Raw genomic sequence first — 24466 nt, 5'->3', positions numbered from 1 at the left:
TAATGATATATTAAAAACGGACAAATAGTCTGGATGCAAGAAAGTCAAATTTTATTAAAACTAAAGAAACTACACCACACGATCAAAGTAATCACGGTAAAATTGCTTAACAGGGGAAGGCAGACGGCAAAAATGAGGGATAAATGGCTACAATGTTAACCGTACAATCTTAGCAACATTTCCCTTAAATTACCACCCCTTTACTTCTCACTAGATTGTCTTGCTAGTGGGTCAGAAGCCTTGCTCACCTGCAGTCCAAAGAGTAAAAGAGACAAAAAAGGGGGCAGAGGACTTCCTGGGCTTAATCTTTATACCCTGGGAGTCCCTGCTGTTTTCGCGCCGAAAAGGTCCGTGCGCAATTTCGTGCCGAAAAGTCCGAATACACAAGAGAAGGGCTTTTAACTTCCTCCATTCATACATGGAGACATCACATAGTAGAGTCAATTTAAGTGAATGGATGTGTGTTAACAACCCATTTTGCTTGCCGCCCGATGATTGGCTGATTCAAATGGGCTACTCCCCAGTGTAAACAAGCAGCTTGTAGGTTACCGGATCCGCCCAATACCACAGGGTGACTGACAGCTCGGGCTCCATTCAAACTTACTACAGGGCAGCGCTGAGCTTTTCATATGCTAACAGCCTGTCTGTCCTTTTCTGCTGCCTTTTAAAATTCTGTTTCCATGAGGTCTGTTCAGCCATTTTTATGCCCTGGGCAATTTAAACAGTCCAAAACTCAAGAGTACATCTTTTAATAAAATGTACAATCTTAAAGTGTGCGATTTTCACAAAGTTCTTTGATTCCAGTGTCCAAGTGCTGCCTAGCTTACGAGCTTTTTAACGCAGCCTTTTGCGGTTCTGGGTATGTTTTAAAACATTGTCCAACCCAGAGACAATTTAAATCACACAAGTCTTCATCCACGATGTGGATTAATATTCCCCGATCTGAGGGGGCTGAGGGGATTTTGCGACCCCTACAGTGGTGGGTGAACGACTAGAGACCATTGTCAAGGACAAATTTAATTCTCACTTGGAGAAGCATGGATTAATAAGGGGCAGCCAGTATGGATTTGTTAAAGGTAAATCGTGTCTGATTAACCTGATTGAGTTCTCTGATGAAGTAACAGAGGGTTGATGAAGGTAGTGCAGCAGATGTTGTATATATGGACTTTCAAAAGGCATTTGATAAAATACCATATAAGAGACTTACTCTGAAAATAGCAGCAGAGGGAATTAAAGGGCTGATGGTAATTTGGGTATATAATTGGCTAAGGGAGAGGAGGCAGTGAGCAGTGCTGAGGGATGTTTTTCTGACTGGAGGGAAGTATGCAGTGGGCTTCCCCAGGGGTCGGGATTAGGACCATTGCTTTTCTTGTTATATATAACTGACCTGGACTTGGGTATAGGTGTACAATTTCAAAGTTTACGGATGATACTGTTTACTATGTTGCCAAGTTTTGTGAGTGTAGTAGTAGCAGACTTCAGAAGGACAGAGACAGACTGTGAAATGAGCAGACACAAGGCAGATGAAATTAAATGAGGATAAGTGTGAAGTGATGCACTTTGGGAGAAACAACAGGGAGAGGCCACATAATCTAAATGGGACTAGTTTGAGGGGGTGCAAGAGCAGAGGGACCTGGGGGCCCATATTCACAAGTCTTTGAAAGTGCCGTGGCAAGTTGGTGAGGCGGTTCAGAAAGCGTATGGGATACTTGGCTTTGTAAATAGTGCCATTGAATACAAAAACAAGGAAGTTACACTAAACCGTTACAAATCACTAGTTAGGAACATAGGACAGGAGGAGGCCATTCAGCCCCTCGAGCCTGTTCCACCATTCTATGAGATCATGGCTGATCTGCGACCTAACTCCATACACCCGCCTTTGGCCCATATCCCTTAATACCTTTGGTTAACAAAAACCTATCAATCTCAGATTGAAAATTAACAATTGACCGAGCATCAATTGCTGTTTGCGGAAGAGAGTTCCAAACTTCTACCACCCTTTGTGTGTAGAAGTGTTTCCTAATTTCACTCCTGAAAGGTCTGGCTCTAATTTTTAGACTATGCCCCCAGTCCTAGAATCCCCAACCAGCAGAAATAGTTTCTCTCTATCTACCCTATCTGTTCCCCTTAATATCCTGAAAACATCGATCAGATCACCCCTTAACTTTCTAAATTCCAGGGAATACAACCCTAGTTTGTGTAATCCCTCCTCGTAACTTAACCCTTGAAGTCCAGGTATCATTCTGGTAAACCTACGCTGCACTCCCTCCAAGGCCAATATATCCTTCCTAAGGTGTGATGCCCAGAACTGCTCACAGTGCTCCAGGTGTGGTCTAACCAGGGTTTTGTACAGCTGCAGGGTTTTGGCCTCAGCTGGAGTCTTGTGTACAGTTCTGGGCACCACACTTTAGGAAGGATGTCAAGGCCTTGGAGAGGGTGCAGAGGAGGTTGACCAGGATGGTACCAGGGATGAGGGACTTCAGTTATGTGGAGAGACTGGAGAAGCTGGGATTGTTCCCCTTAGAGCAGAGAAGGTTAAGAGACCTAATAGAGGTGTTCAAAATGATGAGGGGTTTTGATCGAGCAAGTAGGGAGAAACTGTTCACTCTGGCAAGTGGGTTGGTAACCAAAGGTCACAGATTTAAAATAGTTACTAAAAGAACTATAGGTGAAATTAGGAGAATTGTTTTCGTACAGAGGGTTGTTCAGATCTGGAACGCACCATCTGAAAGGAGGCTGGAATCAGGTTCCACAGGAATTTTCAAACAGTAATTGGATGAGTCCTTGAAGAGGACTAGTTTGCAGAGTTCTGGTGATAAAGCTGGGGTGTGGGACTAAATTGGACAGCTCTTCCAAAGACACGATGGGCACAGACACGATGGGCCGAATCACCTCCTTCTGTGCTGTTAGATTCTATGATCAGTGTGAAGTCGCTGGTGTGTCAGCAGGTTGGATGACTGAGTGAATCCCTTCCCACACACGGAGCAGGTGAACGGTCTCTCCCCAGTGTGAACTCGCTGATGTGTCAGCAGGTGGGATGACTGAGTGAATCCCTTCCCACACACGGAGCAGGTGAACGGTCTCTCCCCAGTGTGAACTCGCTGATGTAGCAGCAGGTGGGATGAATTAGCGAATCCCTTCCCACACACGGAGCAGGTGAACGGCCTCTCCCCAGTGTGTCGGTGTTGGTGTTTCTTGAGCTCCCCGGAGCTTTTAAAACTCTTCCCACACTCAGAACATTGAAAGAGTCTCTCCCCAGTGTGAACTCGCTGGTGTCCCTTCAGCTCCCCGGAGCTTTTAAAGCTCTTCCCACAGTCAGAACATTTAAAGGGCCTCTCGTCAGTGTGAACTCGCTGATGTATCAGCAGGTTGGATGACTGAGTGAATCCCTTCCCACACACGGAGCAGGTGAACGGTCTCTCCCCAGTGTGAACTCGCTGATGTAGCAGCAGGTGGGATGAATGAGCGAATCCCTTCCCACACACGGAGCAGGTGAATGGACTCTCCCCAGTGTGAACTCGCTGATGTACCAGCAGGTGGGATGAATGAGCGAATCCCTTCCCACACACAGAGCATCTGAACGGCCTCTCCCCCGTGTGTAGGCGTTGGTGTCTCTTGAGCTCCCCGGAGCTTTTAAAACTCTTCCCACACTCAGAACATTGAAAGAGTCTCTCCCCAGTGTGAACTCGCTGGTGTCCCTTCAGCTCCCCGGAGCTTTTAAAGCTCTTCCCACAGTCAGAACATTTAAAGGGCCTCTCGTCAGTGTGAACTCGCTGATGTGTCAGCAGGTTGGATGACTGAGTGAATCCCTTCCCACACACAGAGCAGGTGAACGGCCTCTCCCCAGTGTGTAGGAGCCAGTGTCTCTTCAGATACTGAGCGCTTTTAAAGCTCTTCCCACAGTCAGAACATTGAAATGGTCTCTCATCAGTGTGGACAAGTTGGTGCTGCTTTAGTTCCCTGGGGTTTTTAAAACTCTTCCCACAGTCAGGACACTGAAATGGTCTCTCCCCAGTGTGAACTCCCTGGTGTGTTTGCAGGTGGGATGAACAAACAAATCCCTTTCCACACACGGAGCAGGTGAACAGACTGTCCCTGGTGTGACTGTGCCGTTGAACTTCCAATGCTGACGGGGAACTGAAGCCCTTCCCGCCGTCCCCACCTTTACCCGGTTTCTCCCTGGTGTGACGGTGCACGTGTCTCACCAGGTCAAGCGATCGGCTGAATCCGCGTCCACACACTGAACACGTGTGCGGTTTGTCTGTGTTGCGATCCCTGCTCTCTCCTTCCATGTGCAAAGGCTGATGATATTCAGGTCCTGATGAATCCAGCGACTCTGTCAGATCTTGACGTGATGTTTGGTCTGAGCTTCCCGCCTGTAACTGCTCCACTTCTATAACCCTGTAAATTGAGATCAGAAAAGGATCAGAGGCAAACTGTTGTTTAATTTTCCCCTTTCCGAACCTAGGGGCAGTGAAGCTGATTTTCAGGCCCCAGGTTGGTTGAAAGGATCAGCAGTAAAGGCGGCTGTAATACACACAAGCCCCCGCGCTCCAGAAAGCACTCTGTTGACTCCGAGTCCCGCGCATGTGCTCATGGCCCCCGCGCTCTCCTTCCTGCTCTACAATCGCCCGTCCCGATCGGTCCACAACACGCATGCTTAGCACACAAAACCCCGCGGTTGGAACATCGGGCGTGCATGCGGAGCCGCAACATCTGGTACGCGTGAGCGGCTCAGGTGGGGGCGAGTCGGTGTTTCGCCTCAGCCACAGGGAGGTGCGCATGCGCAGGACGACCCAACATTCTTCCCGTCAGCAATCACTCCCTCGTTTCTTTAATAAAAACAGAAAATGCTGGAAATACTCAGCAGGTCAGGCAGCATCTGTGGAGAGAGAAACAGAGTTAACGTTTCAGGTCGATGACCTTTCGTCAGAACTGCTTGCTCTTTAGTGTCAGCCAGTGGCTCAGTGGGTAGCACTCGCGCCTCTGAGTCAGAAAGTTGTGGGTTCATAGTCCCACTCCAGAGACTTGAGCACAAGAATCCAGGCTGACACTCCAGTGCAGTGCTGAGGGAGTGCGGCACTGTCGGAGGTGCCGTCTTTCGGATGAGATGTTAAATTGAGGTCCTGTTTGCTCTCTCAGGTGGATGTAAAAGATCCCATGGCATTATTTCAGGAAAGAAAGACTTGCATTTATATAGTGCCACCAGATATCCTAAAGTGCTTTACAGCCAATGAAGTACTACAATGAAGTAGTCACTGTTGTAATGTGGGAAAGAGCAGGGGAATTATCCCCGGTGTCTGAGCCAATGTTTATCCCTCAATCAACATAAAAAAAGATAGATTATCTGGTCATTATCACATTGCTGTTTGTGGGATCTTGCTCTGCGCTAATTTACTTCCACATTTCCTACATTACAACAGTGACTACACTGCAAAAGTACTTCATTAGCTGTAAAGTACTTTGGGACGTCCGGTGGTGGTGAAAGGCGCTATATAAATGCAAGTCTTTCTTCCTTCACTGGTCTCACCAGCAACCTCTTCTGGCGGTTGCTGGATTGACAGCCGAGAGTCCGCGCATGCGCACAGGGAGCAGCGGTTTGGGCCGAGTCCAGCACAGCGACCCCTCCCGGTCACCAAGGGTAACAACCGCGCATGCCCAGAGGAGACCAACCCCCCTCCCCCACTCGGAGCTGCACCTGCGCACTCGGATCCTGCCGGACGGAGTCGGCGCGGGGCCATTCCGGGGAAAGGCCTTGGTGTCGGTTCCAGAGTCGCGATCGGTGACGCGAAGTGAGTTTTCTCCGCTCCGATTGGGTGGAGAATGGCGCGGGGTGGATCGGGAGAGAATCGAGAGAAATAGAAAAACCTGAGAGTCTGCGAGGCCCCGGACCGAGCGGCGGCACCTGGACGGTGCACGTGATCTCCTCGGGGACACGTCACCCAGGCCCGCGGCCTGATTGACGGCAGCTTCCCACCAATAGGGAGCGAGCAGGGCGGGGCTGGAGGAGCGAGCCGGCGGCGTGTCCTCCAACCAATCGGGGAGTCCGAGGGGCGGGACTAGCGCCGGCTGATTGTCTGATCCGCAGGGCAGCGAGTTTCTCCAGTCCCTTGTTCAGGGCCCGGGGCCCGGGGAGGCTGTGGGCCTTTATTCCCCGCATTGGACACAAGGCTCTTTGGCTCAGGCACAGGGTGACGTCGCACTGAAACTTTCTGCTCTCCTTTACAAAGATGGCTCTTTGTCTCAGGCACAGGGTGACGTCGCACTGAAACTTTCCGTCCTCCTTTACAAAGATGGCTCTTTGTCTCAGGCATAGGGTGACGTCGCACTGGAACTTTCCGCTCTCCTTTACAAAGATGGCTCTTTGTCTCAGGCACAGGGTGACATCGCACTGGAACTTTCCACTCTCCTTTACAAAGATGGCTCTTCGTCTCAGGCACAGGGTGACATCGCACTGAAACTTTCCGTCCTCCTTTACAAAGATGGCTGCCGTTAACCTGGGCCTGTAAGGGGAAGAAATCCCCGCAACTGCAAACACGGGATCTTCAGGTTATTATTCGGGGGCTTGCCTCCCCCGCTGCACCATCGCCCTCCCGGCTTCAGCTCCTCTCCATCTCCAGTAACGCACTGCGCATGCTCAATATACCGGCCCCTCCCGCGCCTGCGCACTGGGCTCTTGTAGTCTGGGTGCGGCACGTGGTCCACTGCAGGGAATGCTGGGTAAAAGACCAGATTAGTGAATGGAACATGATTTACTGTGATCAGATTGAGGACTGAACCATGTTCATTCTAGTAGTCATGGTTTGTTTCTGCTGATCTTAATAACCCCTGTATCTGCGCTGGAGATTAATATTCTGTTTAAATAGTGAATAAATAAAGCTCGAGGAACAGCACCTCATCTTTCGATTCGGCACTTTACAGCCTTCTGGACTCAACATTGAGTTCAACAATTTCAGACTTTAACCCTTACTCCCATTTTTCATGCTGTATGATTTTGCCATTCCCCATTTGCAACATTTTCCAAGACTCGGTTTCACAGCCACATCTCTTTCCTCAACACCTGTCTCCGGTTCCAACTTATTCCACGTGGATTCCAACTGAACTTCCACCCTTCGTGTTTCAGATCCACCCAGGATAACTTTCCTGCCTCTTACCTTAGCAATATCTGTTACATCTCCAGCTTTTTCCAGTTCTGATGAAGGGTCCCAGACCTGAAACGTTAACCCTGTTTCTCTCTCCACGGATCCTGCCTGGCCTGCTGAGTATTTCCAGCATTTTCTGTTGTTATTTCAGTGAATAAATAAGCTTTGTTTCAAAAACACAGTGCGTCAAATATTTGATTTCTCCATGATAAGAGAAGACGAATTGATGTTCTGCTCCAGACTGTTTAATTTTTGGGCCTTTTCTTACTTGAGATTATTTCCATTCTCATCTCGTTCGCCTTCTACCACATCAAACCCCAAGCTTGATCCGTTTGAGTACACGACTTGTGGGTGTCATAGAATGAACTGTAGTCATAGAGTCATAGAGTTATACAGCACGGAAAGAGGCTCTTCGGCCCATCGCGTCGGTGCCGGCCATCAAGCCCTGTCTAACCTAATCCCATTTTCCAGCGTTTGGTCCGTAGCCTTGTATGCTCTGGCATTTCAAGTGCTCATCCAAATGCTTCTTGAATGTTGCGAGGGTTTCTGCCTCCACCATCCTTTCAGACAGTGAGTTCCAGATTCCAACCACCCTCTGGGTGAAAAATTTCTTCCTCAAATCCCCTCTAAACCTCCTGCCCCTTACCTTGAATCTATGCCCCCTTGTTATTGACCCCTCTACTAAGGGAAAAAGCTCCTTTCTATCTACCCTATCTATGCCCCTCATAATTTTGTACACCTCAATCAGGTCCCCCCTCAGCCTTCTCTGCTCCAAGGAAAACAAACCCAGCCTGTCCAGTCTCTCTTCATAGCTGAAGCGCTCCAGCCCAGGTAACATCCTGGTGAATCTCCTCTGCACCCTCTCCAAAGCAATCACATCCTTCCTATAGTGTGGCGACCAGAACTGCACACAGTATTCCAGCTGTGGCCTAACTAGCGTTTTATACAGCTCCATCATAACCTCCCTGCTCTTATATTCTATGCCTCGGCTAATGAAGGCAAGTATCCCATATGCCTTTTTAACCACCTTATCCACCTGTTCTGCTGCCTTCAGGGATCTATGTACATGCACACCAAGGTCCCTCTGACCCTCCGCCTTACCTAGGGTCTTAACATTCATTGTGTATTCCCTTGCCTTGTTAGTCCCTCCAAAGTGCATCACCTCGCACTTTTCCAGGTTAAATTCCATTTGCCACTGTTCCGCCCATCTGACCAACCCATCTATATCGTCCTGCAGACTGAGACTACCCTCCTCGCTATTTAGCACCTGATGCGCTATCAATAACTCAAAAGACTGAGATTAAGCGAGTAATTAACAGGCTTTTATTAACAAGAGAATGAAGGTGTGCCTCGAGTGGTCGACCGGTCCAGAATACAAAGGGGCTGCGGAGCAGTCACCTTTACACCAGGATTTGTGGGAGGAGTCAGCCGAGGCATGTACAGGCATGTACACAGTGGAATACAAACAGTGGTTTACCACCCCACCAATTTTCGTGTCATCTGCGAACTTACTTATCATACCTTTTACATTCACATCCAAATCATTAATGTAGACCACAAACAGCAAGGGACCTGTAAAGTCTGTGGTTTGTGCAGTTAATTACGACACAGACTTCAGGAGTAACATACAACAGGACTTTACTATTCGAAGGTCAGGGCGAATCTGCCCAATAAAACCTGCCACAGCACTTATATACCGGTGTGGTCACTGTCGGTATTACAGTATACAGAAGCCAAACAAGTAGTGCCACACCTAAAGTAGTTCTCTTAAAGGTGAACGGTTACATACAATAGTTCTCTTAAAGGTAGACGGGTACATACACTACAGGACCCAGCACCGATCCCTGCGGTACCCCACTGGACACAGGCTTCCAGTCACAAAAACAACCTTCGACCATCACCCTCTGCCTTCTGCCACTAAGCCACATCCACTGCACTACCCTCATCCACACACCTAGTCACCCCCTAATCAGAAGATGAGATGCTGTTCCTCGAGTTTACGTTGAGCTTCCGTGGAACAATACAAGAGGCCAAGGACGGTGAGGTCCGAGTGGGAATGGAGCGGTGAATTAAAATGACAGGCGACCGGAAGCTCGGGGTCACCCTTACAGACTGAACGGAGGTGTTCCGCAAAGCGGTCACCCAATCTGCGTTTGGTCTCCCCAATGTAGAGGAACAGCACCTCATCTTCCGATTAGGCAGTCTGCAGCCTTCCGGACTCAATATCGAGTTCAACAATTTCAGATCATAAGCTCGGCCCCCATTTCATTTTCTCTTGTAATTGTTCCACTCCTTTCCCCCCCCCCCCCCCCTTTCCTTTTGTTTCTCTCTCACACCTGGCAGCTATCTTTTGCCCTGCCAGTACACTTTACACCTAATCCCAGCCTATTACCATCTCGTCTAGCTTCTAATCTCTTTTACTTCTTTTGTTTCTTTTATTCTTTTGTCCGATCGCAGCCCTGCCTTCGATCTAGTTTCTTTTCTTTCCAGTTTTGAAGAAGGGTCCAACCCGAAACGTCAACTCAAATTTCTCTCCACGGATGTTGCCTGACCTGCTGAGTTTTTCCAGCATTTTCTGTTGTTATTTCGGATTTCCAACATCTGCAGTATTTTGCTATCGGACTTTCTACATGCTGACTCAAAAAGCTCTCTTGGATGCGCTTTAAGAATTCTGCACCCTCTAAGCCTTTCACACTCTGACTATCCCAGTTAATATTGGGGAAGTTGAAATCCCCCACTATTATTACCCTATTATTTGCACATTTCTCTGAGATTTGCCTACATATCTGTTCCTCTATTTCCCCCTGACTGTTTGGGGGCCTATAGTACACTCCCAGCAAAGTGCTTGCCCCCTTTTTGTTTTTAAGTTCCACCCATATGGCCTCATTAGAGGAACCTGCTAATATATCATCCCTCCTTATAGCAGTAATTGACTCCTTAATTAATATTGCGACACCCCCTCCTCTTTTACCTCCCCCTCTGTCTCGCCTGAAGATTCTATACCCCGGAATATTGAGCTGCCAGTCTTGCCCCTCCCTCAACCATGTCTCCGGGATAGCAACAATATCATACTCCCATGTGTTCATCAACACCTTCAGTTCATCCACCTTATTCACAAGACTCCTTGCATTAAAATAAATGCCATCCAGCCTTGCCCTACTCCCTTGTGCCGTTACATATTTGCCCTTCCTTCCAAACTGACTTGTTTTTTCCTCTATATTTAGCTGTACATCACCCCCTATTGTAGCTCCACTCTGTATCCCATCCCCCTGCCAGGTTAGTTTAAATCCCCCACAACAGCAAACCTCCCCGCAAGGATATTTGTCCCGCTCTGGTTCAGGTGCAACCCGTCCGACTTGTACAAGTCCCACCTTCCCCAGAAGCAGAGCCAGTGATCCAGGAAACTAAAGCCCTCCCTCCTGCACCAACTCTTTAGCCACGCATTCATCTGCTCTATCCTCCTATTCCTATACTCACTAGCACGTGGCACCGGGAGTAATCCAGAGATTACAACCTTTGAGGTCCTGCTCTTTAATCTGCTACCTAGCTCCCTAAATTCTTGCTGCAGGACCTCATCCCTCTTCCTACCCATGTCATTGGTCCCAATGTGAACCACGACCTCTGCCTGTTCACCCTCCCCCTTCAGAATGCCCTGCAGCCGTTCAGTGAAATCCTTGACCCTCTGTCTTACCTAGGGGCTTACCATTCATTGTGTATTCCCTTACCTTGTTAGTCCCTCCAAAGTGCATCACCTCACACTTTTCAGGGTTAAATTCCATTTGCCACTGTTCCGCCCATCTGACCAACCCATTTATATCGTCCTGCAGACTGAGGCTACCCTCCTCGCTATTTACCACCCCACCAATTTTCGTGTCATCTGCGAACTTACTGATCATACCTTTTACATTCACATCTAAATGATTAATGTAGACCACAAACAGCAAGGGACCCAGCACCGATCCCTGCGGTACCCCACTGGACACAGGCTTCCAGTCACAAAAACAACCTTCGACCATCACCCTCGGCCTTCTGCCACTCAGCCAGTTTTGTATCCAATGTGCCAAGGCACCCTGGATTCCATGGGCTCTTACCTTCTTGACCAGTCTCCTATGCGGGACTTTATCGAAAGCCTTACTGAAATCCATGTATACCACATCCACTGCACTACCCTCATCCACACACCTAGTCACCCCTTCAAAAAATTCAATCAAATTAGTCAGACATGATCTTCCCTTGACAAAGCCATGCTGACTATCCCTGATTAATCCTTGCCTCTCCAAGTGGAGACTAGTTTTGTCCCTCAGAATTTTTTCCAATAATTTCCCTACCACTGATGTTAGGCTCACTGGCCTGTAGTTCCCTGGTTTATTCCTACTACCCTTCTTGAATAATGGTACTACATTAGCTGTTCTCCAGTCCTCCGGCACATCCCCTGTGGCCAGAGAGGTTCTGAAAATTTGTGTTAGAGCCCCTGCAATCTCCTCTTTTGCCTCACACAGCAGCCTGAGATACATCTCGTCCGGGCCTGGGGATTTATCCACTTTTAAGCCTGCTAAAACCGCCAATACCTCCTCCTTCTCGATGCTAATATGTTCGAGTATATCACAGTCCCCCTGCCCTATATCTATGTTTACATCGTCCTTCTCCATAGTGAAAACAGATGTAAAAAATTCATTTAGAACCCCACCTACATCTTCCGGCTCCACACACAGATTGCCACTTTGGTCCCTAATGGGCCCTACTCTTTCCCTAGTTATCCTCTTACCCTTAATATACTTATAAAACATCTTAGGATTTTCCTTGATTTTGCTCGCCAGTGTTATTTCATGGCCCCTCCTCGCTCTCCTAATTTCTTTTTTAAGTATCCCCCTGCACTTTTTATACTCCTCTAGGGCTTCCTCTGTCTTTAGCCTTTTGTATCTGCCAAAAGCCCTCCTTTTTTTCCTAATCCATTCTCGTATATCCCTTGTCATCCAAGGTTCCCTGGGGTTTTTGGGCCCACCCTTGACCTTTACGGGAACATGTTGCCACTGTACGATCTCAATTTCCCTTCTGAAAGACTCCCATTGCTCCGATGCGGATTTTCCTACAAGTAGCTGATCCCAGTCCACTTTGGCCAGATCCTGCCTTATCCTATTAAAATCGGCCTTCCCCCAATTTAGAACCTTTATTTCCAGTCCATCTCTGTCCTTTTCCATGGCTACCTTAAATCTCACTGAATTATGGTCACTGTCACCAAAGTGCTCTCCTACGAACACTTCTTCCACTTGGCCGGCCACATTCCCTAGAATTAGATCCAGTACCGCCCCCTCTCTTGTAGGACTTTCTACATGCTGGCTCAAAAAGCTCTCCTGGATGCACTTTAAGAATACTGCACCCTCTAAGCCTTTCAGACTCTGACTATCCCAGTATCTGAGTCAATGGGACTCTCTCTGACCTTTCTCCCCAGTCCATCTCCAGGACCAGTGTGTATCTGAGTCAATGGGACTCTCTGACCTTTCTCCCCAGTCCATCTCCAGGACCAGTGTGTATCTGAGTCAATGGGACTCTCTCTGACCTTTCTCCCCAGTCCATCTCCAGGACCAGTGTGTATCTGAGTCAATGGGTCTCTCTCTGACCTTTCTCCCCAGTCCATCTCCAGGACCAGTGTGTATCTGAGTCAATGGGTCTCTCTCTGACCTTTCTCCCTAGTCCATCTCCAGGACCAGTGTGTATCTGAGTCAATGGGACCCTCTGAACTTCTCCCCAGTCCATCTCCAGGACCAGTGTGTATCTGGGTCAATGGGACTCTCTCTGACCTTTCTCCCCAGTCCATCTCCAGGGCCAGTGTGTATCTGAGTCAATGGGTCTCTCTCTGACCTTTCTCCCCAGTCCATCTCCAGGACCAGTGTGTATCTGAGTCAATGGGTCTCTCTCTGACCTTTCTCCCTAGTCCATCTCCAGGACCAGTGTGTATCTGAGTCAATGGGACTCTCTGACCTTTCTCCCCAGTCTATCTCCAGGACCAGTGTGTATCTGAGTCAATGGGACCCTCTCTGAACTTCTCCCCAGTCCATCTCCAGGACCAGTGTGTATCTGAGTCAATGAGACTCTCTCTGACCTTTCTCCCCAGTCCATCTCCAGGACCAGTGTGTATCTGAGTCAATGGGACTCTCTCTGACCTTTCTCCCCAGTCCATCTCCAGGGCCAGTGTGTATCTGAGTCAATGGGACTCTCTCTGACCTTTCTCCCCAGTCTATCTCCAGGACCAGTGTGTATCTGAGTCAATGAGACTCTCTCTGACCTTTCTCCCCAGTCCATCTCCAGGACCAGTGTGTATCTGAGTCAATGGGACTCTCTCTGAACTTCTCCCCAGTCCATCTCCAGGACCAGTGTGTATCTGAGTCAATGAGACTCTCTCTGACCTTTCTCCCCAGTCCATCTCCAGGACCAGTGTGTATCTGAGTCAATGGGACTCTCTCTGACCTTTCTCCCCAGTCCATCTCCAGGACCAGTGTGTATCTGAGTCAATGGGACCCTCTCTGAACTTCTCCCCAGTCCATCTCCAGGACCAGTGTGTATCTGAGTCAATGAGACTCTCTCTGACCTTTCTCCCCAGTCCATCTCCAGGACCAGTGTGTATCTGAGTCAATGGGACTCTCTCTGACCTTTCTCCCCAGTCCATCTCCAGGGCCAGTGTGTATCTGAGTCAATGGGACTCTCTCTGACCTTTCTCCCCAGTCCATCTCCAGGACCAGTGTATATCACAGCATCGGCGGGAAACTCGAGCGGCAGAGCGGGGCTATAAAAGGCCCCAGAGACCAGGTAAGGCCTCACAGTGTCGGCGGGAATCTCGAGCGGCAGCGGGGCTATAAAAGGCCCCAGAGGCCAGGTAAGGCCTCACAGTGTCGGCGGGAATCTCGAGTGGCAGAGCGGGGCTATAAAAGGCCCCAGAGACCAGGTAAGGCCTCACAGTGTCGGCGGGAATCTCGAGCGGCAGAGCGGGGCTATAAAAGTCCCCAGAGACCAGGTAAGGCCTCACAGTGTCGGCGGGAATCTCGAGCGGCAGAGCGGGACTATAAAAGGCCCCAGAGACCAGGTAAGGCCTCACAGCGTCGGCGGGAATCTCGAGTGGCAGAGCGGGGCTATAAAAGGCCCCAGAGACCAGGTAAGGCCTCACAGCGTCGGCGGGAATCTCGAGTGGCAGAGCGGGGCTATAAAAGGCCCCAGAGACCAGGTAAGGCCTCACAGCGTCGGCGGGAATCTCGAGTGGCAGAGCGGGGCTATAAAAGGCCCCAGAGACCAGGTAAGGCCTCACAGCGTCGGCGGGAATCTCGAGCGGTAGAGCGGGGCTATAAAAGGCCCCGGAGACCAGGTAAGGCCTCACAGTGTCGGCGGGAATCTCGAGCGGCAGAGCGGGGCTATAAAAGGCCCCAGAGACCAGGTAAGGCCTCACAGTGTCGGGGGGAATCTCGAGCGGCAGAGCGGGGCTATAAAAGGCCCCAGAGACCAGGTAAGGCCAACCAGTCTCCGAACTCGGAGGGAAGGAGAGAGGTAAAAATTAATCCAAGTGTGACGTCATCAGAAAGCTGGTAAGTGATTGGTTGGTAGGTATTTCTCTTTTTTTTTAAGCTTAAACTCTGATTTATAGTTTCTAAGGTGCGATATTCATCATCTAGAATCAGAGCAGAGGGTATTTAAAAATAATATTAATAAACGTAATTAATTACATAGAATGGGAGATCAGATGTTGTGTTACTGCTGCAATATGTGGGAGCTGGTGAACGCCATTGATGCTCACGGTGATCACATTTGCAGTAAGTGTTGGCTGCTCGAGGAATTCTGGCTCCGTGTTGAAGAGCTGGAGTCCGAGCTTCAAACACTGAGACATATCAGGGAGGGGGAGAGTTACCTGGACTCTGTGTATCAGGAGGTAGTCACACCAATTAGATTAATTAATTCAGATGTAGTCCGTGGCCAGGGACTAGAAGTGAGGCAGGTACGGGGATCCAGGAGGTAGTGTTGGAGGAGCCGCAGCCCTTGCTCTTGCCCAACAGGTTTGAGGCTCTTACTCCCTGTGAGGATGGGAACAGGGACTGCGGGGAGGATGAGCAACTTGGCCACAGCACCGTGGAGCCGGGGGCCATTCAAGTGGGGGGAGTTAAAAGAAATGTTGTAGTGGTAGGGGATAGTATCGTTAGGGGGATAGATAGAGTTCTTTGCAGCCGAGAGCGAGAGTCCTGAAGGCTGTGTTGCCTGCCCGGTGCCAGGGTTAAGGACATCTCCTCTGGGCTAGAGAGAAACTTGGAGTGGGAGGGGGGAGGATCCAGTTGTCGTGGTCCATGTTGGTACCAACGACATAGATAGGACAAGGAAGGAGGTTCTGCTGAGGGAGTTTGAGCAGCTAGGGGCCAAATTAAAAAGCAGAACCACAAGGGTAATAATCTCTGGATTACTACCTGAGCCACGTGCAAATTTGGCTAGGGTAAATAAAATTAGAGAGTTAAATGCGTGGCTCAAAGACTGATGTGGGAGAAATGGGTTTTGCTTCCTGGGACACTGGCATCAGTACTGGGACAGGAGACAGCTGTTCCGTTGGGATGGACTTCACTTGGCCAGTGCTGGGACTAGAATCCTGGCGAATCGAATAACTAGGGCTGTAGAGAGGGCTTTAAACTAATTAGTGGGGGGGAGGTTTCAAGAGAGCGAAAAATAAAAATGACAGCGGAGAAGGCAATAGAGCAAGGTAGCAGTGGGGGAATTAAAAACCAGAGCATGTCAGGAAGGGACAGAATGAATAATGATAAAGGTAAAGTAGTAAAAGGGGTAAAAGCAGGAATAAATTGTCAGAAAACATATTTGAAAGTTCTTTATCTGAATGCATGCAGCATTCGTAACAAAATTGATGAGTTGACGGTGCAAATAACTACACATGGGTATGATCTGGTGGCCATTACGGAAACATGGCTGCAAGATAATCATGACTGGGAACTAAACATACAAGGGTATTTGACAATTAGGAAGGACAGACAGGAAGGAAAGGGAGGTGGGGTTGCTATGTTAATCAAGGATGGAATCACTGCAATAGTCAGAAATGATATTGGGTCAAAGGATCAGGATAGTGAAACAGTTTGGGTGGAGATAAGGAATAATAAGAGGAAAAAGTCACTAGTGGGTGTAGTCTATAGGCCTCCTAACAGTTGCAACTCTGCTGGTCGGAGTATAAATCAGGAAATAGTTGGGGCTTGTAATAAGGGAACAGCTATAATCATGGGGGATTTTAACTTTCATATTGACTGGACTAATCAAATTGGGCATGGCAGCATTGAGGAAGAGTTCCTAGAGTGTATTAGGGACGGGTTCCTTGAGCAGTATGTAACTGAACCAACCAGGGGGCAGGCAATCTTAGATCGGGTCCTGTGTAATGAGACAGGATTAATAAAAAATGTCCTAGTAAAGGATCCCCTTGGACTGAGTGACCATAATATGGTTGAATTCCAAATTCAGTTTGAGGGTGAGAGAGTTGGAACTCAAACCAGCGTGCTAAGCTTAAATAAAGGAGACTATGAAGGTATGAGAGTAGAATTGACTAAAGTGGACTGGGAAAACAGATTAAAGTGTAAGACGGCACAAGAGCAGTGGTCTACATTCAAGGAGACATTTCACATCTTTCAAGATAAATATATTCCACTGAGGAAAAAGGGGAGTAAAAGAAAAGACAGCCATCCGTGGCTTAGTAAAGTAATAAAGGATAGTATCCGACTGAAAACAAGGGCATATAAAGTAGCCAAATCTAGTGGGAGGATAGAAGATTGGGAAGCATTTAAAAGCCAGCAAACAATAACTAGAAGATTAATTAAGAAAGGGAAGATAGATTATGAAAGTAAACTAGCAAAAAATATAAAAACAGATAGCAAGAGTTTCTACAGCTATATAAAAAGAAAAAGGGTGGCTAAAGTGAACGTTGGTCCCTTAGAGGATGGGACCGGGAAACTAGTGATGGGGAACATGGAGATGGCAAAGACACTAAACAAATATTTTGTATCAGTCTTAACAGTAGAGGACACTAAAAATATCCCAACACTGGACAAACAGGGGGCAATGGGGGGGCAGGAACTAAACACGATTAAAATCACTAAGGAGATGGTACTCAGTAAAATAATGGGACTTAAGGCGGATAAATCCCCCGGACCTGATGGCCTACATCCTAGGGTCTTGAGAGAAGTGGCGGTAGGGATTGTGGATGCATTGGTGATCATTTTCCAGAACTCCCTGGACTCAGGAAAGGTCCCGGCAGATTGGAAAACTTCTAATGTAACACCCTTATTCAAGAAGGGAAGTAGACAAAAAGCTGGAAACTATAGACCAGTTAGCCTAACATCTGTGGTTGGCAAAATGTTGGAGTCCATTATTAAGGAAACAGTAACAGAGCATTTGGATAAACATAATTTAATAGGACAGAGTCAGCATGGTTTTACGAAGGGGAAGTCATGTTTGACAAATTTGCTCGAATTCTTTGAGGATGTAACATACAGGGTGGATAAAGGGGAACCAGCGGATGTAGTGTATTTGGACTTCCAAAAGGCATTTGACAAGGTTCCACACAAAAGATTACTGATCAAGATAAAAAATCACGGGATTGGGGGTAATATACTGGCATGGGTGGAAGATTGGCTATCTAACAGAAAACAAAGAGTTGGGATAAATGGTTCGTTCTCGGGCTGGCAATCAGTAACTAGTGGTGTTCTGCAGGGGTCAGTGCTGGGACCCCAACTCTTTACAATCTATATTAACGATTTGGAGGAAGGGACCGAGTGCAACATATCCAAGTTTGCCGACAATACAAAGATGGGAGGGAAAGCAGTGAGTGAGGCGGACATAAAAAACCTGCAAAAGGACATAGACAGGCTAAGTGAGTGGGCAGAGATTTGGCAGATGCAATATAATGTTGGAAAGTGTGAGGTTATGCACTTTGGCAGAAAAAATCAAAGAGCAAGTTATTATCTAAATGGAGAGAAACTGCAAAGTACTACAGTACAAAGGGATCTGGGGGTCCTGGTGCATGAAACACAAAAAGTTAGTATGCAGGTGCAGCAGGTGATCAGGAAGGCCAATGGAATCTTGGCTTTTATTGCAAGGGGGATGGAGTATAAAAACAGGGAAGTCTTGCTGCAGTTATACAGGGTATTGGTGAGGCCACACCTGGAATACTGCGTGCAGTTTTGGTTTCCATATTTAAGAAAAGATATACTTGCCCTTGAGGCGGTTCAGAGAAGGTTCACTCGGTTGATTCCGGAGATGAGGGGGTTGACGTATGAGGAAAGGTTGAGTAGGTTGGGCCTCTACTCATTGGAGTTCAGAAGAATGAGAGGCGAACTTATCGAAACATATAAGATTGTGAGGGGGCTTGATCGGGTGGATGCAGTGAGGATGTTTCCACTGATGGGTGAGACTAGAACTAGGGGGCATAATCTTAGAATAAGGGGCTGCCCTTTCAAAACTGAGATGAGGAGAAACTCCTTCACTGAGAGGGTAGTAAATCTATGGAATTTGCTACCTCAGAGAGCTGTGGAAGCTGCGACATTAAATAAATTTAAAACGGAGATAGACATTTTCCTAGCAGATAAGGGAATTAGAGGTTACGGGGAGAGGGCAGGGAAGTGGACGTGAGTCTAGGTTCGGATCAGCCATGATCCTATTGAATGGCGGAGCAGGCCCGAGGGGCCACATGGCCTACTCCTGCTTCTTATGTTCTTAATAGGACTCTCTCTGACCTTTCTCCCCAGTCCATCTCCAGGACCAGTGTGTATCTGAGTCAATGGGACTCTCTCTGGCCTTTCTCCCCAGTCCATCTCCAGGACCAGTGTGTATCTGAGTCAATGGGACTCTCTCTGATCTTTCTCCCCAGTCTATCTCCAGGACCAGTGTGTATCTGAGTCAATGGGACTCTCTCTGACCTTTCTCCCCAGTCCATCTCCAGGACCAGTGTGTATCTGAGTCAATGGGACTCTCTCTGATCTTTCTCCCCAGTCCATCTCCAGGACCAGTGTGTATCTGAGTCAATGGGACTCTCTCTGACCTTTCTTCCCAGTCCATCTCCAGGACCAGTGTGTATCTGAGTCAATGGGACTCTCTCTGACCTTTCTCCCCAGTCCATCTCCAGGACCAGTGTGTATCTGAGTCAATGGGACTCTCTCTGACCTTTCTCCCCAGTCCATCTCCAGGACCAGTGTGTATCTGAGTCAATGGGTCTCTCTCTGACCTTTGTCCCCGTTCCATCTCCAGGACCAGTGTGTATCTGAGTCAATGGGACTTTCTCTGACATTTCTCCCCAGTCTATCTCCAGGACCAGTGTGTATCTGAGTCAATGGGACTCTCTCTGACCTTTCTCCCCGGTCCATCTCCAGGACCAGTGTGTATCTGAGTCAATGGGACTCTCTCTTACCTTGTTCCACAGTCAATCTCTGAAAGCTCTTTGAATCGGAAGGGTTCTCTCCGGTTGGTGCTCACAATCCTGTGCTGGTTAACCGGCTGTTGTTCCTCAGTCGACAATCCCTGTTTACTTCGAGCTGAGCACCTTCGTCAATCACACCATCATTCACCGGGAGATCTAATTGTGGCAAAGCAGAAAATAAGAACAATATTGAAAGCGTGAAATAATGTAATGTAGACTTTTAATCTGCTTACTAATAATCCAAAGTGAAGGCGGAGTATTTGTTTGAATTTGTGCCTTTGCTCAGATCCCCAGTTGCGGGGCTGTGTGTTTAGTTTGGAGATTTTGCTCACAGTAAATTGCCGGCCTCCTGAGACTCCCCCATTCTCACAGCTCTAGGCGAAAATGCGCCATTTTCTGTGCGGAGTTACTGCCCGGAGCGGTGACCCTCCCTCGCTGTGATCTAAACTCGGGGCTGAGTAGCCGCTGTCGGGCCGAGTTCCCTCAGTCACAGAACGGGCCCTGTAACCCGGGCAACCAGCCTGTGTCTGACCCTCACGCACCGATCAACCCGCGCCGCCCGGCCCGGCACACAGCAGGGGAGCGGCACTGCGCCTGCGCCGGAGGGCAGGGGAGCGGGACTGCGCCTGCGCCGGAGTGCGGCACTGCGCCTGCGCAGGAGAGCGGCACTGCGCCGGAGTGCAGGGGAGCAGCACTGCGCCTGCGCCGGAGGGCAGGGGAGCGGCACTGCGCCTGCGCCGGAGGGCAGGGGAGCGGCACTGCGCCTGCGCGGGAGAGGAAGCAAGGGAGCGGCACTGCGCCTGCGCCGGAGGGCAGGGGAGCGGCACTGCACCTGCGCGGGAGTGGAAGAAAGGGAGCGGCACTGCGCCTGCGCCGGAAGGCAGGGGAGCGGCACTGCGCCTGCGCGGGAGAGGAAGCAAGGGAGCGCCACTGCGCCTGCGCCGGAGGGCAGGGGAGCGGCACTGCACCTGCGCGGGAGAGAGCAAGGGAGCGGCACTGCGCCTGCGCGGGGGGTAAGGGAGCGGTACTGCGCCTGCGCCGGAGGGCAGGGGAGCTGCACTGCGCCTGCGCGGGAGAGAGAGAGAGTGCGAGAAAGAGAGAGGAAAGGGAGCGGTACTACGCCTGCGCGGTACAGCTATGTCGCACGAACGGATCACTGTCGCTCCCAGTGGTGGGAGGACTACATCGGAACATATACAGGCCCAGGTTACCGGCAGCCATCTTTGTAAAGGAGGAAGGAAAGTTTCAGTGCGACGTCACCATATGCCTGAGACAAAGAGCCTTGTGTCCAATGCGGGGAATAAAGGCCCACAGCCTCCCCGGGCCCTGAACAAGGGACTGGAGAAACTCGCTGCCCTGCGGATCAGACAATCAGCCGGCGCTAGTCCCGCCCCTCGGGCTCCCCGATTGGTTGGAGGACCCGCCGCCGGCTCGCACCTCCAGCCCCGCCCACTGGGTGCCGCTAGTCCCGCCCCTCGGGCTCCCCGATTGGTTGGAGGACCCGCCGCCGGCTCGCTCCTCCAGCCCCGCCCCTCAGTCTCCTCGATTGCTTGGAGGACCCGCCGCCGGCTCGCTCCTCCAGCCCCGCCCCGCTCGCACCCTATTGGTCGAAAGCTCCCGTCAATCAGGCCGCGGGCCCGGGTCACGTGTCCCCGAAGAGATCACGTAACCGTCCAACTGCCGCTGCTCGGTCCGGGGCCTCGCGGACTCTGAGGTTTTTCTATTTCTCTCGATTCTCTCCCGATCCACCCCGCGCCATTCTCCACCCAATCGGAGCGGAGAAAACTCAATTCGCGTCACCGATCGCGACTCTGGAACCGACACCAAGGCCTTTCCCTGGAATGGCCCCGCGCCGACTCCGTCCGGCAGGATCCGAGTGCGCATGCGCAGCTCCGAGTGGGGGGGAGGCGGGCTGGTCTCCTCTGGGCATGCGCGGTCATTACCCTTGGTGACCGGGAGGTGTCGCTGTGCCGGACCCGGCCCAAACCGCGGCTCCCTGTGCGCATGCGCGGGCTCTCGTCTGTCAATCAACCAACCGCCAGAAGAGGTCGCTGCTGAGACCAGTGAAGGAAGAAAGACTTGCATTTATATAGCGCCTTTCACCACCACCGGACGTCCCAAAGTACTTTACAGCCAATGAAGTACTTTTGCAGTGTAGTCACTGTTGCAATGTAGGAAATGCGGCAGTCAATTAGCGCACAGCAAGCTCCCACAAACAGCACTGTGATAATGACCAGATAATCTATCATTTTTTATGTTGATTGAGGGATAAACATTGGCCCGGACACTGGGGATAATTCCCCTGCTCTTTCCCACATTGCAACAGTGACTACTTCATTGTAGTACTTCATTGGCTGTAAAGCACTTTAGGATATCTGGTGGCACTATATAAATGCAAGTCTTTCTTTCCTGAAATAATGCCATGGGATCTTTTACATCCACCTGAGAGAGCAAACAGGGCCTCAATTTAACATCTCATCTGAAAGACGGCACCTCCGACAGTGCCGCACTCCCTCAGCACTGCACTGGAGTGTCAGCCTGGATTTTTGTGCTCAAGTCTCTGGAGTGGGACTATGAACCCACAACTTTCTGACTCCGAGGCGAGAGTGCTGCCCACTGAGCCACTGGCTGACACTAAAGAGCAAGCAGCTCTGACAAATGGTCATCGACCTGATACGTTAACTCTGTTTCTCTCGCCACAGATGCTGCCTGACCTGCTGAGTATTTCCAGCATTTTCTGTTTTTGTTAAAGAAACGAGGGAGTGATTGCTGACGGGAAGAATGTTGGGTCGTCCTGCACATGCGCACCTCCCTGGCGGCTGAGGCGAAACACCGAATCGCCCCCACCTGAGCCGCTCACGCGTACCAGATGTTGTGGCTCCGCATGCACGCCCGATGTTCCAACCGCGGGGTTTTGTGTGCTGAGCATGCGTGTTGCGGACCGATCGGGACGGGCGATTGTAGAGCAGGAGGGAGAGCGCGGGGGCCATGAGCACATGCACGGGACTCAGAGTCAACAGAGTGCTTTCTGGAGCGCGGGGGCTTGTGGGTATTACAGCCGCCATTACTGCTGATCCTTTCAACCAACCTGTGCAGCAGCTGGGGCCTGAAAATCAGCTTCACTGCCCCTAGGTTCGGAAAGGGGAAAATTAAACAACAGTTTGCCTCTGATCCTTTTCTGATCTCAATTTACAGGGTTATAGAAGTGGAGCAGTTACAGGCGGGAAGCTCAGACCAAACATCACGTCAAGATCTGACAGAGTCGCTGGATTCATCAGGACCTGAATATCATCGACCTTTGCACATGGAAGGAGAGAGCAGGGATCGCAACGCAGACAAACCGCACACGTGTTCAGTGTGTGGACGCGGATTCAGCCGATCGCCTGACCTGGTGAGACACGTGCACCGTCACACCGGGGAGAAACCGGGTAAAGGTGGGGACGGCGAGAAGGGCTTCAGTTCCCCGTCTGCATTGAAAGTTCAATGGCGCAGTCACACCAGGGACAGTCTGTTCACCTGCTCCGTGTGTGGAAAGGGATTTGTTTGTTCATCCCACCTGCAAACACACCAGGGAGTTCACACTGGGGAGAGACCATTTCAGTGTCCTGACTGTGGGAAGAGCTTTAAAAGCACTCAGTATCTGAAGGGACACCAGCTTGTTCACACTGATGAGAGACCATTTCAATGTTCTGACTGTGGGAAGAGCTTTAAAAGCCCCCGGGAGCTGAAGAAACACTGGTTCCTACACACTGGGGAGAGGCCGTTCACCTGCTCCGTGTGTGGGAAGGGATTTGCTTGGTCATCCAACCTGCTGGAACATCAGCGAGTTCACACTGGGGAGAGGCCGTTCACCTGCTCTGTGTGTGGGAAGGGATTCACTCAGTCATCCAACCTGCTGAATCATCAGCGAGTTCACACTGACGAGAGGCCCTTTAAATGTTCTGACTGTGGGAAGAGCTTTAAAAGCTCCGGGGAGCTGAAGGGACACCAGGGAGTTCACACTGACGAGAGGCCCTTTAAATGTTCTGACTGTGGGAAGAGTTTTAAAAGCTCCAGGGAGCTCAAGAAACACCAACACCTACACACTGGGGAGAGGCCGTTCAGCTGCTCTGTGTGTGGGAAGGGATTCACTGATTCATCCAACCTGCTGGTACATCAGCGAGGTCACACTGGGGAGACGCCGTTCACCTGCTCTGTGTGTGGGAAGAGATTCACGCATTTATCCAACCTGCTGACACATCAGCGAGTCCACACTGACGAGAGGCCCTTTAAATGTTCTGACTGTGGGAAGAGCTTTAAAAGCTCCAGGGACCTGAGGGTACACCAGCGAGTTCACACTGGGGAGAGACAGTTCACCTGCTCTGTGTGTGGGAAGGGATTCACTCAGTTACCCAACCTGCTGACACATCAGCGAGTTCACACTGACGAGAGGCCCTTTAAATGTTCTGACTGTGGGAAGAGCTTTAAAAGCTCCGGGGAGCTGAAGGGGCACCAGCGAGTTCACACTAACGAGAGACCCTTTAAATGTTCTGAGTGTGGGAATAGTTTTAAAAGCTCCCGGGAGCTCAAGAGACACCAACACCTACACACTGGGGAGAGGCCGTTCACCTGCTCCGTGTGTGGGAAGGGATTCACTCAGTCATCCAACCTGCTGACACACCAGCGACTTCACACTGATCATAGAATCTAACAGCACAGAAGGAGGTGATTCGGCCCATCGTGTCTGTTGGAGGAAAATTTAAAATGGCACCGTAGTGCCTGCTGAAATACTTGACATTTATTGACATTTTGCAGAGACTGGCATAACAGACAGCTGACTTGATCTGCTTGCACCAACTTGTGATATCACTTGTACAGATGTAAGACAGGAACGGCTAGTCAACTGTTGGGG

At 49.9% G+C, this 24466-nt stretch overlaps 1 protein-coding gene across 4 annotated transcripts; it reads right to left on the bottom strand.

The window, feature by feature from the left end:
• Positions 1-34: 34 nt before the first annotated feature.
• LOC147081894 (uncharacterized) lies at positions 35-20181 on the bottom strand. Of its 4 annotated transcripts, none has more exons than XM_085980612.1 (3): positions 19908-20181; positions 19567-19731; positions 35-4401 (listed from the first exon to the last, which is right to left on the bottom strand). In XM_085980612.1, exon 3 carries the CDS (start codon positions 4290-4292, stop codon positions 2907-2909), a length of 1386 nt encoding a protein of 461 aa, XP_085836738.1. In that variant the 5' UTR covers positions 4293-4401; positions 19567-19731; positions 19908-20181; the 3' UTR covers positions 35-2906. The 4 variants fall into 4 exon arrangements, 3 of the variants coding, with proteins under 3 accessions (XP_085836738.1, XP_085836739.1, XP_085836740.1); XM_085980613.1 differs by having other exon boundaries at positions 20118-20179; XM_085980614.1 differs by lacking the exon at positions 19908-20181 and adding an exon at positions 19809-19898.
• Positions 20182-24466: the final 4285 nt, after the last annotated feature.

This window comes from Somniosus microcephalus, unplaced genomic scaffold (genome assembly GCF_052327205.1).
Source record: "Somniosus microcephalus isolate GS21.2 unplaced genomic scaffold, FLI_Smic_1.0 scaffold309, whole genome shotgun sequence".
NCBI lineage: Eukaryota > Metazoa > Chordata > Chondrichthyes > Squaliformes > Somniosidae > Somniosus > Somniosus microcephalus.
This window is presented reverse-complemented; position numbering and strand designations above follow the sequence as displayed.